This window comes from Erythranthe guttata, chromosome 10, assembly GCF_056151865.1.
Source record: "Erythranthe guttata isolate IM_541 chromosome 10, IM_541, whole genome shotgun sequence".
Taxonomy (NCBI): domain Eukaryota; kingdom Viridiplantae; phylum Streptophyta; class Magnoliopsida; order Lamiales; family Phrymaceae; genus Erythranthe; species Erythranthe guttata.
In genome coordinates this window covers 7,223,471-7,239,669 of record NC_142542.1, presented here as the reverse complement: position 1 = coordinate 7,239,669, position 16,199 = coordinate 7,223,471, and the positions used below count along the sequence as shown (strand labels likewise).

The 16,199-nt window shown below is 36.3% G+C and overlaps 1 protein-coding gene across 2 annotated transcripts; it reads right to left on the bottom strand.

Annotated features, from left to right (window-relative positions):
• Positions 1–788: 788 nt before the first annotated feature.
• LOC105969291 (uncharacterized) lies at positions 789–15,499 on the bottom strand. 2 transcript variants are annotated; one of them, XM_012994036.2, is made up of 22 exons: positions 14,179–15,499; positions 11,538–11,653; positions 10,390–10,598; positions 9,362–9,481; positions 8,651–8,779; positions 8,447–8,572; positions 7,706–7,761; positions 7,522–7,621; positions 7,264–7,381; positions 6,902–7,111; positions 5,937–6,264; positions 5,037–5,130; positions 4,770–4,878; positions 4,354–4,625; positions 4,147–4,274; positions 3,776–4,010; positions 2,755–2,943; positions 2,366–2,658; positions 2,090–2,273; positions 1,725–1,967; positions 1,335–1,426; positions 789–1,234 (listed from the first exon to the last, which is right to left on the bottom strand). In XM_012994036.2, exons 1-22 carry the CDS (start codon positions 15,015–15,017, stop codon positions 1,000–1,002), a joined length of 4,425 nt encoding a protein of 1,474 aa, XP_012849490.2. In that variant the 5' UTR covers positions 15,018–15,499; the 3' UTR covers positions 789–999. The 2 variants fall into 2 exon arrangements, with proteins under 2 accessions (XP_012849490.2, XP_088681106.1); XM_088824980.1 differs by having other exon boundaries at positions 11,545–11,653; positions 14,179–15,397.
• Positions 15,500–16,199: the final 700 nt, after the last annotated feature.

The window sequence follows — 16,199 nt, the reverse complement described above, 5'->3', positions numbered from 1 at the left end:
CGCTCCAAAACTGCGAGATCAAAATACAAATTGTCTCCATATTGCTGCTTAAAGAAAGACGATTAGTTAGATACTTGCACAAAAAAAAGGAAAAAAAAAAAAGGGAAACACTAGGGATTTCGTGTACAAGTACACGGAATAATTGTCTACATTTTGTGTACAAATGCACGAAACAAACAATAAGAGAGTTTATCCTTTATTTCGTGCATAAAAACACGAAATATGATTTAATATTTCGTAGTGTACTACACGAAATTATTGATAAAACAGAATATGATGTTAATTTCGTGAAGGAAATCACGAAACTCAATGCATAATTTCGTGATATCTTACACGAAACGCATAAAAATCGACGATTATCAGACCAAAACGTATTTTTTTACCTCATTAGCGCGATCGATGTTGGCCATGTTGATAATTGTTGTGTTCTACCTGATTGTGGCGAAAAAAAAAATCACGATCTATAAAGTTCGGTTTATTTGGAGGTAGAAAGAATTTGGAAAAAGTTAAAAGGTTTCTTTACAAATGAATTATTTTGCACAGTAACTAAAAAAAGTGCACCGATAATAGCAAACCCATGCTTAATGATAAAATTGCTTTTGTTTTTGTTTTTGATTAAGTAGCCGTAGTAATAATAAAGCAATATAATCCGTATCAATAAATGTGAACAGTAATATAGTTCACATTAGTATTCAAATTTCAAGTGCCGATATTCTGACGAGGGAGATCAATCATATAGCACAGGATAAACATGAATAAATACTTAAAGCATAAAAAAATGACAACAATGAATGATAAAACACATGTATTAACTCAGTTGGAATCAGTTGAGAAGAGAACAAAATTTCAATACTTGAGTAATCCAAAAGCTGGATAACATATTTTTGTTGATTTTTTAACAAAAAAATGCTGCACATATTCTCTCTAGTTAAATAAGACATCGATCGATCAACCAATTCGCACTTCATTTGCAGTCTTGTGAACACATAATTCTTCCAACTATTCCAATAAAATCTGGAGTGAGGTGAGGAGAACTCGGGAAAAGCTATATGAGAAAGAACGGTATTTATGTAATACTAAACCAGTTCGGGATTGCCAGAAAACATTAGGGTCGCTGCTGTATAGAGTTTTGTCCTGAATTTCGAGGTTAGCGACATGGCAATCGATCAGCCGAGCTTGGACAATTTTACAAAGGATAAGTCCACATGGCAGCATCCACCAACCACTTTCATCCCTGCATCAATTTTTAAAAAGGATTAGTGGCTAATGACAACACAAATTCATTTATATTATAAAAGAAAAGAAAAGAAAATAAAAAAATTGCTTCTTCTTACATGCTAAAATTCCATGTTTGATAATGTTGGTGTTTTTTACTTGACGAGGATTGAGTCTTGAAATGAACTAGTCCACATATGAAGGCGACAACCTGTTAAAATACAATTCACATAGTAAGTAAAACGTCAACGTTTTTTGTGTAACGAGTTGAGCATTATTGACATCTATGCTCCAGCTTTAGTATATTTGTATCTATCTTTAGTGTGTCGAATACTCTTCTTTTGTACAGTTAGTCCCCTCTATATATAAAAGTGGGCTCATTTAATTTCATATGATTTTGATTCTTTAACAATGTCTAGTGACAGCAATAAACGAAGAAGTTTAATGAAAGTAGAAACGATGTAACTGGAGAACCAAGGAGCATGCATGCGTGCACAATTAATACTTACAACATTAATGACGGAGGTAATATTCCACAAAGCATATATACGTGCAAGTCCGGCTGATCGCCTCGGTCCATGAGTAAATAAAGCATTGATGCCAGCTGGAAATGGAAGAACTGTGCCAAGTGGAGGAATCGACAAAACCAAAAAGACATCCAGCATGGATATGGAATAAAGCTGGAGCAGAAGTAGCAAAACTAAGCTAAAATCTCCTAAAAGAAGTATCGAGATTATCAAACCAACAAGATCCTGCAAGTCCCGAAAAGGAAATACATACAAATAAGTCATCAGTGTTCAAGTATAAGTAGTAATATACATGTTATAGACAAAAAATCGACAGATTTATTGTAGTTGACTAGAGCATAATTTACCTGGTGGCAAACTGGCCTTATATTATGAATTATATAGTAGGAAGGATAAAATAATGTCAATCTCTCTCCGAGGTTTTGTAGGCTATTGGCATTTAAAATTTCTCCGGATATCCTTTTTTGCAACATAACATGCTCACTCACTCTAACAAGATCCAACGCTTTCTTCCAGCGATTAGCAGGCAAACTGCAAGTGAGAGAAATGAAACAAACTTGTCATCAAAATTCAATCTGAAGAAGATTACAAGGAACACTCGAAAAGTGCTTTTTTCTTTTTACCGTGACTGCTTCTCAAGCAATAAAGCAGATCGGTCCCGCCCTTGACTAGATGAATGGGTATTTGCATCCTCTACGGCACTTACAACAAGGCCAAATTGGCAATATCCACTGGCTGAAGGTTGAAAGCAAGTCAAATCAACACGTACACCATGAGCATGTAATTTTCTATTTGCATGTGTCTCGAGCCAGCGGATAACTGGATGAAAAGTTGCTCTTAAATGTCCGCGACGCACTAAACGAAGTTGAGCATTAAGACCAGCCACTAGTCTGTACCAAATTGTTGGGGGAACAGACTGCAATAAAGGAACAGCGAAATAGAACTGAGGATCTCAACGAAGCAGAGTGCATAACTAACATATATTATGATTTTAGCTTCTGTTACGACAAACCTGACTCATTAGGTTAGTTAGAATATTGTCAGTGTGAAGAGAAAAGGGAACCATGTAAGATCCTTCTCCTCCGAACACTAAAGACAAAGGAAACCTTTGGTGAAGGCGAGGAGGGAGGTCATCCCTCTTTTCATCCCCCCCAAGGAAAAAATCAACATAACCTAGCATTAAATCAGAACTTGCAGCAACCTGCAGGATAAGCAGAATAATAATTAGAGTAAATAAACTATATCAATATCATTTTGAGATAAGATCAAATTTCAATGTCCAATTCAAGATCAAGCTGTGAAGCTCTTGAATTAGAATTATCAAGTTGAGAATTAATTGTTCAAGAGGGAGAACATCAATTTATTCCAAGTGGGTATTTTAATAGAAGAGAAGAACTACAGCATTCAATAAGAGACTGTACTCGAGTTCCATCAAATCATTAACACGGATTTCAAACTATGTAAGGACACGAGATTTATGCCTCCGTCCTTTTCTTGTGAAGACTCTACTATATCCTTTTTATAGTTTTGTTACATATGCAAACACTTCAATTCTAATTTGGTGTATAGGAAAATAAGAGGTATCTAAGTTTCAAAACTCTGACCTTTACTAATTAAGTCAGTATGATGTTTAACCAAATTGCTGTCTTCTTGCATTGAACATGTCGATCGAACATCATAATTTGTAGATTTCAAAAAAAGTATGCAAGAAAAAGGTTTAATGCTGTCATGAATAATAGTATCATTTAATTGAGAAACAACAAGTGCTAATAGCCAACACTAAAAGGTAACAACCCTTTTGCTTTAAAAATAGGAACAAGTTGGGGGTCTCAGACTCGGAGTTTTTGTGCCAAAAGACATATAGTCCAACCATTGCTGGTTCAGCCTATTATAAAATGAAATGGACAAAATAGGTATGAACTCTAACTATTGCGGAATTATGCTATGAGGTTCTCCACGTTTCCAAATAAGCAAGCCTGCCTAGCTATATATATCCAGGGCTAACTCTTCGAAGGAAAACTAGAACAGCATACCTTGAGGCCTTCATAGAGAGCTCGTGAACGGCAAGAGCGCAAGCAAGCATGATCATATTCTGAACGGACATATTCCCTAAGGTGCTGCACTTTCTCCTTGCGACGCCACTGCAGCCACGACCATGCAAGTGGATATGCAGTAGCACAGAGGATCCCATATACTGATCCTTCCCACCACTGATAAGAAGCTAACGCATTTATCTCATCCACGAATATGTTGAATGCATCTTCATATCTACCAACAAAACAAGGTGCATTAATGTTTCTAATATATGCACAGGGGCAGGTCAATCATTTGAGGGTTCAGTCAATGGATCTATAAGTTAACACGGATAAATGACGATGTAACAATTCAGACATAAAGATCATACACTATTTCTTTCACTTCTTTAGGAGGGGAATGAGGGAGATGCCAGGGTTCACTGAAAGTATTAGCTCCCAGAAAGTACATGCGATGTACGTGGGTTTCGGATTCCTCAAATCTGCTAGTTTCCAAAACCTAAGCCAAAAAAGGAACAACGAAAGAACATAAGCCAAAAATCTTCGAATTTTGACTATCAACAAAAGATTCTTCCAACCTCATTTAGGGACTCTAGAAAAGGGAACGAGCGATCATTTGGGGAGCCACGCCGATTGGGCACTAGACCTGGCAATTCATCTCCACCAGCAAATTTCATTCTAGCAACGCTCAGAACAAGCGCTAAGAGGACGAGCAAGCACACCAATATGAAACCAAATAACCATGGTCCTCCAAAAGTGTAAATTAGTTCTTCAAGGGCAGTATAACAATGAGGCATATGATATCTCTCAGATATACACTTGTATGGACATGGTGCTTCCGTGACGCCACCTGTAAAATAAATGATCATTAAGTATAAGAAAAGTCCCTCAGAAAAACTAAAGGGTATAGTCGTCTCATTAAAGGATTCAAAGATATGTACTATTGAAAGTTTATAGTAGGTAGGTGGCAAAATGTAATAAAACTTAAAAGTACCTCGTACAGCGATATATATAGCACGACGGGGAAGCTCATGAGATGGACAGTCATTACATAGGTCTCTATTAGATCCAGTCACATTCTTATATGTGCCAAGTGGGCATTCCTGCATATTACACATTTATTAGGAATATATAATCAAAGTCCAAGTTGGTGCATAAGCTGTCAGAAATATTATGAAGGTCTTTCAACTCTAAAGCCTCATCACAGCAAAAAAAGAAAAAAAGAAAGTTCTAGTCTCTATACAGAAGCGTGCACAATTACCTGACAAAATATACCATATAGCCCTTTTGGACATGCTTTTCCGCTCAAAGTTCCATTTTCACCTCCTCGGCCCAGACCTCTACCAATTCCTCCTCTGCAGTTCCATTATCAGGAGCAAAATGCGAGGAGTTAAACGACATGAAAAAATGTACTGTACATGTGAATTCATTCAGAACAGTAATGTTGAAGTAATTTAAAAAAGAATCTCATATTGCGGCTAACGATAAGATCTACACACCAAACACCTCTTCGAGAAAGGAAAAAGGAAACGTAATTAAGTAACTAGAAAACTGGGTGAAATACATAATACGAAGTTTAACATCCAATGGCCCTGGCAGAAATGCGAAGCAGAATTTTTTTATTCTATTCGAGTCCAGTTGTCAATTATTTAGTCGCATACAATATCCCGAAGGAAGTTCCTCAACGGAAATGCATCATATATGTATTGCTCAAGAAATTAAAACCACTCCGATACACAATCAAGAATAGCAAAATGAATTTCCTGACTAATATGCCCTATTATCATTACGTACAGATGTTACGCTCCAATAAACGAGACTTTAAAGCCAATTGTCCACTAACAACTGATTGCGGGCTTATTTAAAGCACAATACATTAGAGGAATATTTGTGGATATCTCCATCAACTCACTTGAAATTCATTCCCTCTTACAGGCCAAAGGCAGAAAATTGTCATCAGTGGTTTTGATAAACTTTGCTGTGATTTTTCAATTGTATATTTGTATTCGATTACATTATTGATTAGAGCATGCAAGGGCTACTTAAAATGACCCAATGAGTTTCAACACAATCAAAGACTCAAATTTCTACAAAAAAAAAAAAAAACAAATATAGTAATATTATTATGACCAAATTTAGTGGTTTATATATTCAAACAAACCTGACACCAATAGTTCCTCTGACAATGGCCATTGGCAAGTATTCATCTCCAATAGGAATGTCCGACCAATGGAAATGAATCCTTCCACCACCTCCCCCGCCACCATTAGGGCTTCCATGCCCTCCAAATGTAGAGATGGTAGCACTATCATCAAGGACAACGCTGTGGACAAAAAGAAGAATAGTTCCTCCTGATCCACCACCCGGACTTGCATCTGACACAACCACACCATCCTTCCCTCCAACATATTTCCCGTAACTTTCTCCATTGGCTTTAATTTCACCGTGTACAACCAAATTTGACAATGAGTGCTCCAGTGAACCAATCACTGTTCGAGGAAACAATTTGAATGGGTTAGCAAGAAAATTGACAGAAGCTGGTGGATTAAATTATTGAAAAGCCTTAACAAAATGAAACCAGACAAAAAAAGAGTTGGTAACTGTCCAATTTTACAGATAAGTCAATCTTGCATTATAATTTTAAAAGTCAGACAATAGGATGGAAGTATCCCTAATAAGTCAATGACAGACGTGATTGCTTGTGATCAAGGTACCAAGTGAATATATAGACGAATAAAAAAGAGTCTGAAATAAGTTCTTGGAAATGACCCTCGAGTATAAAATCATACTTAGCAAAACAAAAATGTGAAGACAACAGCTACATCCTAAGAATAAAGAGTTCACTAAATTCTTGAAAATGAACCTCATGTATTAAATTGTGATCCAGCAAAAACGAAAAATGAGAAGACTGCTACTTCCTTATTAAGATGAAGGGTTTCAGCCAAAATTTCCCAAGTCAGATATGATGTCTACAATAGGAAATGTTGCATCCATAATGGAACATGAATAAAGCCTAAATATATAAAATATTTTCAGTACTTCGGAATTCATAGCAGTAATTGGAAACGGACTATGAACAAAAACATAATTGCTTCACACATTTGTTATGTCAATAAACGGACTCACCAATAACACCACCACCAGCAGTTGCACTAGGCAGACTCTCGTTTCCACTTCCACTACCAAGTTCACAAGGCAACTCAGCATTCCCATATGAAATACCACCCTTTATATAAGCTCCCTCATAATACGCATCCCCTCCTTTACCACCATGTCCCGCACCACTACTAAGACCATTAGGCAGAAGTTCTCCATGACCTAATCCACCAGTGCAGCCTACAAATTGGGGAGAAAAATTTGCAGGATAACAAATTAAATAGAATTAAAAAAGTTACTGAAATTCGGGGCTTTCATTTCACCGTTGTGAACAGCCTCATCTATTCTCCAGCGATGAAAGAAATATCATCAAGTGGGGTAAAATTACATACCCAATCCAGAAGCACTTATTGCACCAGAAGATTTCACAAACACATTTCTGACTAGATGAAAATGAACAACAGAGCCTTCTACCAGACCTTCAACAATAATGTCCTCAACTCGACATATCTGCACAACAAAAAGACGTTTAACCCTCAAATGCAGGAGCACGTCTGGTAAAGGAGTCATAAACAACACACTGCTATGACCAATCAACAACTTCTAACCAAAGAAACTCCTCAGAGTGTTGAATCTGAGTTTTGGAACACCTGCAGAGTAAAGGACAATGAAGCATTCACGTTGCAGTCCTCGGGTGGGTAAAGTAGTTCAATAGGGCAACTATTCTGTTCACAGAGAAGTCTTGGTGCCCTACCACATTTAGAACAGTAAATATTTAAAAAATGTGAAGCGTGAGGACAAATTGATATGGTGTACTATATTTCGAGCACTTACTTGCCATTATTGCTCACATTTTCCAAGGGACCTCGAATAATAGATCCAGGACCAACCTTCAGATAAAAAGCAGGCACAGTGTGAGCAGAAAATATTTATAACTAGAGGTTATTGAATTGCAGAACTATTACATGTTATTCCAAAAATATTCAATAATCTACCGATACTATAACACAGAAAAAGTTAAATTAAATAATTTTCATAATTTGATTTTTAAATTAGAAAATGAATATTTTCTTTTGTCAGGTACTTCACAAAGAATGTAATAATTTTATATGGTCAATAGTTCATCTTGGATGCCTCCTCATCTAAAAAAATAGCAATTAGAGAGAAAATGATACAAAAATTATTACACAGCAGATATGATGTTATCATGAAAGATTTATACAGATGTTTCTTCAATAGCTGGACCATAGATTGGATGAGGCCGAACAAAAGAACCAAATCCCAGCACAAGAAAGTTTAATGTCAAAAGAGTATTCTGCCAACAGTTTCACACAATCAACACTCTTTTCATATTCAAACTAAAATGTGAATGTTCTAGCCACCCTCAAGTACATAAGAAGGGTAGAATATCATGGAAGTTATTATAGTGAGATGCCCAAGTAAGCTTTTCAATTATTTCGTTATCAAGATAGGCTGACATATTTTAAGAAACCCTATCGTCAGAAAGACCAGTTGAAGCACAATCATTTGGTCCTTTAAGAGAAAAGCAAGAGTTAAAGTTCTGAGGAGCTTTACACTGATAGCATAAAATAACGACAAAACCAAATGCTGAGCTTCAATAATGTCTCCTGGCCCTGACAAGTTCAATGATCCTTGTCCATGAAGCCCTAAATTCGCAGTTGAATGTATCATGGATGATCCCTGGATACAAATTAATAGATCAGTCATAGAAAAATGATCAAGCTTCTGAATGAAGATAGCTGATTTGGAATAACTTACCTTGAGAACTACTAAATTGCTCGCTTCAAGCAAAGAAGTTGCAACAATTGGATCACTATCACCAGCTATGAGCACTTTCGAATTCAACATCAAGTGAATTTTCACAGACATTCGCAATGCCCCATATACCTACACATAATTCCATTTGATGTATCATGTGACTGAACTGGAAAGAAATAATACTGCAAGTACAAGTAATATGTCCATTGCATGAGTTGATGCAAAATGTTCTGTAAAACTAATGTCCGGGACTGCACCTTACCTGCTTTGAGGTATTAGCACATGCTGTTCAAGAGAAATTAAATGAGATAAAAGACAACTCATTTTGGTTTGTGGGCTCAGATGCTAATGGTTGAGTGAAGATCACACAACATTTGAAGTACAATCTTTAATCTCGGTTTACATGTAAAATGACATATACTGTTGGTTGGCAAAGGCCCATAATTTCCAGATACACGAGAACATAAGCTGAAAGGGGAAGCAATCTAAGAAAATATATTAAGCTAATAACATCCAGCCCAAAAGAAAAAGAAACAGAAATCCAATAAAGTAACCAAAAAGAAAAAACACGAAGAGAATAAATGAATAAGACAAAAAAGACAAAAAAAGGCAAGATGGGCACAGAATATAAAATTCTTAGTAAGAGAAACTAAAATCCATAAAATGTAAATAGTACCATATTGAGCGTATAAAATGATTGGCAAAACTTACTTTTATTACTGAGTCACTCATCAGAAGTTCTTCAGCCATCAGTTCAAACTCAGACAAAGCATAATGAACGAGTCCAAAACTCAAAACTGCTCCACATGATAAACTGAGTTGTCCTCTAACCTATTCATTAATAAATAATGCAGTTAAGTTAAGCAATAATCTGTATGGATATGGATGACCAGATATGATAACTTAAATAGAACATCACAAAAAAAGAAAAAATAATATTGCTGTACGGTATGTTAAAAGCACATATAAGTAATAATTCAAAACAATTATGTAAAACATAGAAGTAACATGACAAACTATCTTATGGCTGCCATAAATTGCAAAAGAATTGTCTAATATACACTTGAAATGTTCAGAAATCGAGCTTTCAAAATCTTTAGAGTGTTCCTAAAGTACCGAAGGACACATGGACTAAGAATATAAATAAATAATGAAATCAACGAGAAGAAACAATGAAAAAAGGTATTATGTCTTCAGCGGAAAACAAAATTATCTTAAACCAAATGACTCAAGGATTGAAGTCATATTTTAGGATAAAACATGGTATTTGCATGTTAAATTTGTGATTCAAGCAAATGACATGTTAGTAACAATGAGTTTATTTATGATTAATGTTCTCATGTTACAAAGGAAATGTTTCGTCTCTGAAGTAAGGAACTATACTTGCTCCAAAGTGACAAGGTAGTTGGAAATCTAATACATCATAGAATCATGAAATCACATTTACAATGCCTACATCTTCTTCTATACTCCAGCACTCCTAATTAATTCATGACCTCCTTGCTTTCTTCTACTTAGGTAAGCACATTTCTAAATCATTCTCTCTTTGGCTTTTGAAAGTATTAAAAAAATCAAAAGCAAAGACTGATGCCTGGAACTCAGTTTTTATGTCTCATTGTAGACCTTCACTCGTTGGAACAACAGTTACAGTCATAAAATATCATTATAATGAAACATTTAAACCAAAAAAAAAATATAAAGAAAGAAATGTTGGGGACTAAGATTATTTACTTAATGACCTGAACACGACTCCATAATAAAGGAACAGTAGCTTGAGCACAATTCTGAATGTAAACGTTTGTCCAGAGTGGCTGGTTTGGAAACTGTAACAGAAGCGTCTCGGTATCTGTTGACATATTGTTATTGTTGATCACAAGTCTACGAGGAACAGCATCGAAGAATGTTCCAGCAGCACCTGCATTCATGGGACAGCCAAAACTTCTTCCACCTGGCAAAATTTGGACCATAATTTAGCCACCACGAGGATAAATACTCGAGTATGTGTATTTCAATATTCAAATCTGCTATGCTAAAAGAGAAACGGCCTATTGCTAAGGAAATTTTTCTCATGGTTTGCTAAAGACATAGAGGATCACCAATAGGGATACTGACGTAAAGAAAATGAGCATACGTTCCAAAAGGGCATATGTGATATGAAACAAATACTAGTTAACAAATTATTACCAAATAATGATTATATCTAGTTCTAGAAGACACTTAAGCACAATTAATAGACTTCACTTAACCATTGGCCACTTGAGCACCTCAAGTACATTATAAGGAGGCACAGGTAAATACACGCGTTCCACTGATAGCTTGAAGGAAAATGTCCAGCAGATCGGAAGGCCTTAATTGTCTTATCATAAAGCTTATAACATTAAAGAACAATTAGACAATCCATGTTAAACTTCCCAATTAAATCACACGCAAGGTAAATCACAAAGAGTCAAAGTCTATGCCCGACTAGAGTAACTGCTATTCTACAAAGCAAAGATAGTTGCTTAAAAATAATACGCCAGTACTACAGCCGCCACAGTTTTGCAATTAGATTCAATACAGTTACAGAATAGACAAGTACATAAGAGCAGAACTAAGGATACTAAGATGAAAGTTGGCATAACGTAGTTGATACATCATTATAGTCACTGTACAGGGTTAGCTCCTAACTTCCTTTTTTGGTAGTTATTTTCTGAACATAGTATGTATGATGACCACGAGTACCTTCCTTATAGTTTCAAGATTACCACTGTGAAAAGCAACTACCATATATATCAAGGCTATACTAGGTCATCCACAGATAACATAAATATTATTCTCGTCGATACTAAACTCAAGTTATGAATAATAAAAAACAAGTACAAACTTTGCTTTCTCTAACAAGTCTCACCATGTACCAAGAATATGGGATCATCATGCCTGCTAAAAACATTGACAGATACTCTTCCACCACCTCCTCCAGCAAATCCATTACCTCCCGACGCACATATTTTGCCACTTCCTGTCCTGCTTGTCACACAAGAATTCAGTCACGAAATGTTTTAGATGGAACACAAATCCCAAGATAAAGTGAAAGGATGATTCATGACCAACTATCTGATCAAGAAAGTAAAAGATAAAGCTGCATGTCAGATATGACAAAGGTCATGTTACAGCAGTTGGCTAACTCAACATATCCAAGTTTGGTGAACAAAACTGATTTTTTTCTGAAAATAGAACTTCATACAAAAACTAAGAAATCAAAGATAAATTTCTAGGTATGTATAAAAAAACTTCCCATCAGGTTTGGTCTAAATAAAGATAGATTGTCAAACAACAGTTTGATGAAAACCAGTTTTACCCTCAGCATTGTTTTATTTATTATTTATCCGCTTCTTCTTTTTCTTGGGAGAAGTTTTGAACTTATCAAAATATGAATAGACCTCCGCTGAAAGATGACTGAATAGGTGAGCAATCAGCCAGCCGTTTAATGAAGAGGTGAAAAGGCTCAACAGCACAGGAAACTCACAAAAGAAGAGATTGAAAGTTAAGGAATTTGCTAGTGACTGATGGGAAACCTTCAGGTATATTCTCATTTGCACATTTGGGTGATTTTCCTGTTGCCACTGGATTAAATGTCTCGGATTAAAATCTGTCTTGGACTAAGGTGGTGCAGAAAATATGACTCACTCATCATAAAATTTAGCACTTACAACCCTGGTTCAAGTAATAGAAATATTACTATCCCCGATAGCTCACTAAACTCTCATTTACCAGAAATTTTGAAATTTATCTCTAACTTAGGCCTAAGTCTTCCTATTGCCATTAAGAATAACAATAGGGGATGACGGGATGTACGAGAACCCTGTGCCGAGTTCCTCATGTTATATCATTTTTAAACATTCCATCCACGCTCATAACTTTTGTTTCAAGTATGAACAGTATACATAATTCCACAAAGATTTTATCCGATACCTGATCAATAAAAATATATGATCCAAATCACCATATAAGGCATTCTTCACCTCTATCTACTGATAAATAGGCATTAACTAATTTATAGAGAAGGAATACAACAACAGGTTGGAGTTGGACAAGCTAAAAGATTTTGAGGAGGTGAACACAGCAATTATCAGGCCTTATATCCATCAATTATCCACATTGGCAGATAAACCTTCTACATGGTATTAGAAGTAAAGATAATGTTAAACTCTCACTTTCCGATGTGATATTCCAATGGTTGGAGTATACGTAAAGAACATATGGCATATTTATACCTGAAGAAACTGAAGAAAAACGAGACTAATTACATAAATCAAAACTACTTAACAAGAGTCCACATCGAAAAGGAGATAATGGAAAATCAAATATGGAATTTCTAACACTTGCCAAACTTCAAAACAAAGTTGTAATGTCCTTCACGTGAATAAATTAAATCCGTGATTTTCAGTACATGCATGCATGACTTCTGATTGGTTAATTTATCTTCTAATTCGTAGACACTGAGGAACAGTGTGGATATGTATTTATTACAATCACTTAGCTGGCTATATGATTGAATGCAATCATAAATAGACATGTTTTAAAGTCGTTGAATTGTTTAAACACTAAGCAAGACTGTGCAACGGTTCCCCTGATTTTCAAGAGTTTTGCTTTTGTTCAAGTGTTCAGATCTATCGCCCTCTTCTCAAGGTATAAAATGCTACCTTTTATGTGTGAACTTGAGCACCAATGAAGTAACCGAATTCATCTAACCTCAGAATTAAGCAATATACAAGCTATTATACAAGTTAGTATTTTTGAAATCTATGTATTGCATATCCTTACTCTCCAAGGCAGAGATGGCTTATCCAACGGTGTAGTATATAATGAAACTTAGTTAATTCAAATCAACTTTCCATTTAGTGGAGGATTCTTCAAGCTCTTTCGGGGTTATCAGTGCATCTGTAACCCATTACAGCATACAATATAGTCTTGCGAATGTCTCTCTATTAACAACTTTAGTTGATTCAAGTAGCATTCTAAACCATATAGTACCTTCAACTATCTCTATCCTCTATGTTCATACGCTCTAGCATACTTATACTAGTAATCTCTTCTAGGACCGTTGTGAGCAGTAATTCTAAAAGGGAAATATAAAATCATTTAATGCAAAAAGGTTGAGGATAGTAAGTAGAGACAACTCTAGTCTCACGTCTCATGTTAAAGATGTAGGATTGGAAATGTTTTTGGCATTAATTCATGTGGCTTGAGAAGATTTTCTACGGTACAGTAATTAAACAGAGACCATATTTGCACCTAGATTTAAGCAAGGGACAGTTGCATAAATCTGTCGTCATTAACTAGGTTAATCTTACGGGTACGCTCTCTTCCCAAAATTTAATGCTGAAGTTCAAAAAGCCGGAATAAATGCTGATCGTAAACAATGCAGTTCCCACGGAAGTATTCAAACAATCGAATCCGAGCAGATTTCACAAATTCAACAACTTAAAATCATTTAAAAACACAAGACATGGAAAGAAAAAATAAAAGGTTGAACTGAAGTACATTACATTATGTGCGACTTGATAAAAATGCTGCCACCGGAACCTCCGCCACCTTTGATCCCGCCATCACCTCCACCAGCCAAGAGCATTCCGGAAACATCCGCAGTATCGTTCACCTGCAACCAAATCCTGCCGCCCCCTCTCCCTCCATAATCCTCCTCTTTATTAGTAGTCCCTCCTTTACTTCCATAACTCCACGGCGCATCCAAAGAATCCCATGAATAAGTGTCTCCACCCCACACATCTTCCGGCAGCTTCTTATTATCCACCACACAGCTTGCGCCTCTTCCACCGTGGCCCCCACCACCGCCCTGCCCATCGTCCGGCGTCCCCGTGGATGGGTCCGGCGGCTCACCAGCTCTCGCCGTCACATTAATCACTGAACCGCCAGACAAACTTGCATTTCCGGCTACAATGTAAACTGAACCGGCGGTGATTTCGGAAAATGAGTTCAATCTGAAATCGCCGGTTACGTTAATCTCGATTGTGCAGCCCAATTTGGGGCAGGTTAAAGCCACCCCCTGGAGGATGAAGAAGTTGCCCCTGCCTTCGATGTACACGTCGTCGGTGAAATTCAGGCTGTAGCTGAGCTGGCAGGTGGTGTTGAGTGAGCCGATGCCCTTCAAATCGTCGCACGAGAGGGGAGGGTTGTGCGGCGGCGGAGACGGCGGAGGGGGCGACGGCGGCGCGTAATCGCCGCGGAAAAGCTTCGACGTGTAGTCGTAGTCCAGGATTGAGAAATCGTCGCCGGAGGCAAATGACGACCGTTGATTTGGGAGGAGGAAGAAGAGGAAGAAGAAGGAGAAATAACAGTAATCGATGAAAGGGGAAAGTAGGGTGGCCATGAAAAGTTCATCAGAGAATTGAAAGTTTTGCAGAGTTTTGGGGGAAATAAAAAAAATTAAAAAAATAGTGAATTAATTACTGAAACAGGTGTGAATGTGATGGATTGTTTGTATGTATATGAATTATAATGGATATGGATGTATATTGAATTGAATTGAATGCGTGTGAGTTTGCATGTACGTATAGGTGGAGAGAGAAAGAAGAGAGAGAGTAGAGAGAGAAGAGGCGAAAGATGAACAGGTGTAGAGAGAGAATGCGAGGAGTTCGGGAATTGCCTCCGGTTTTCATTTTCATCCAAGAATGTTTGTTTCTCTACAATTTCTTTCTTTAATTTGTCACCCAAATTTAAGAAATTCAAAAAATCATCTTCGAATTATTCGATGCTGCTAAATGCAAAACCTATATTGTATATGCAAGATGGTACTAAATTTGACCATGAGCTTATTGGGAAATTTTTATCACATGTAATTTAATTACCAATAAAGGAAATGTTCTTTTTTCGATAAAAGTCCATCGTTCTCCTCCATTTTACCAAAAAAAAAATGTGTATAATCAATTTGATAAAAGTCTATTTGATTTGTGCGAGCGCGTTTGTGAAAGTGTGGGCACGTTTTATGAACTATGAGATGAGTGCCCGGCCCTATCGAAGCCTATTGGTGTCAATTTATAAAAGTTCCTTCTCAATTTTCATTGAACTTTCAGAAGTCCGCTGCTGGAATGAAAATCAAACGGAACAGGTGAAAAAATGATTTTTTTCAAGAGAAAAAATCAAAAAAAAATCGGAAGTTTAAAATGAGTTTCAATTAATGTTCCGAAAAAATCGGAATTCCAAAATCCATTTCGATTTCGGACTGCCTCATAATCGCCGACATTTTAGAAATTGCATTAATTTTTCATATCATGTTCCAAATTCGGATCTGATGTAATTTTCACAAATTGCTTTTCTCTTTTTTGGAATTTTCCAACAAAATGTTAGAAAATTAAAAAGAGAATTCGACAAAATACAATAAATAAAGCCACAAGTACAACAAAATGCAACAAAGAGTTTATGATAAAATAAAAAATGCAACACATTATTTCTGATACCAATTAATATTTTCTAGGATTTTAGTTTACTTTGGCCCTTGAGTATCTATATTTTTCATATACTATGTAACATAAATTATGCTAAGGAATTACAA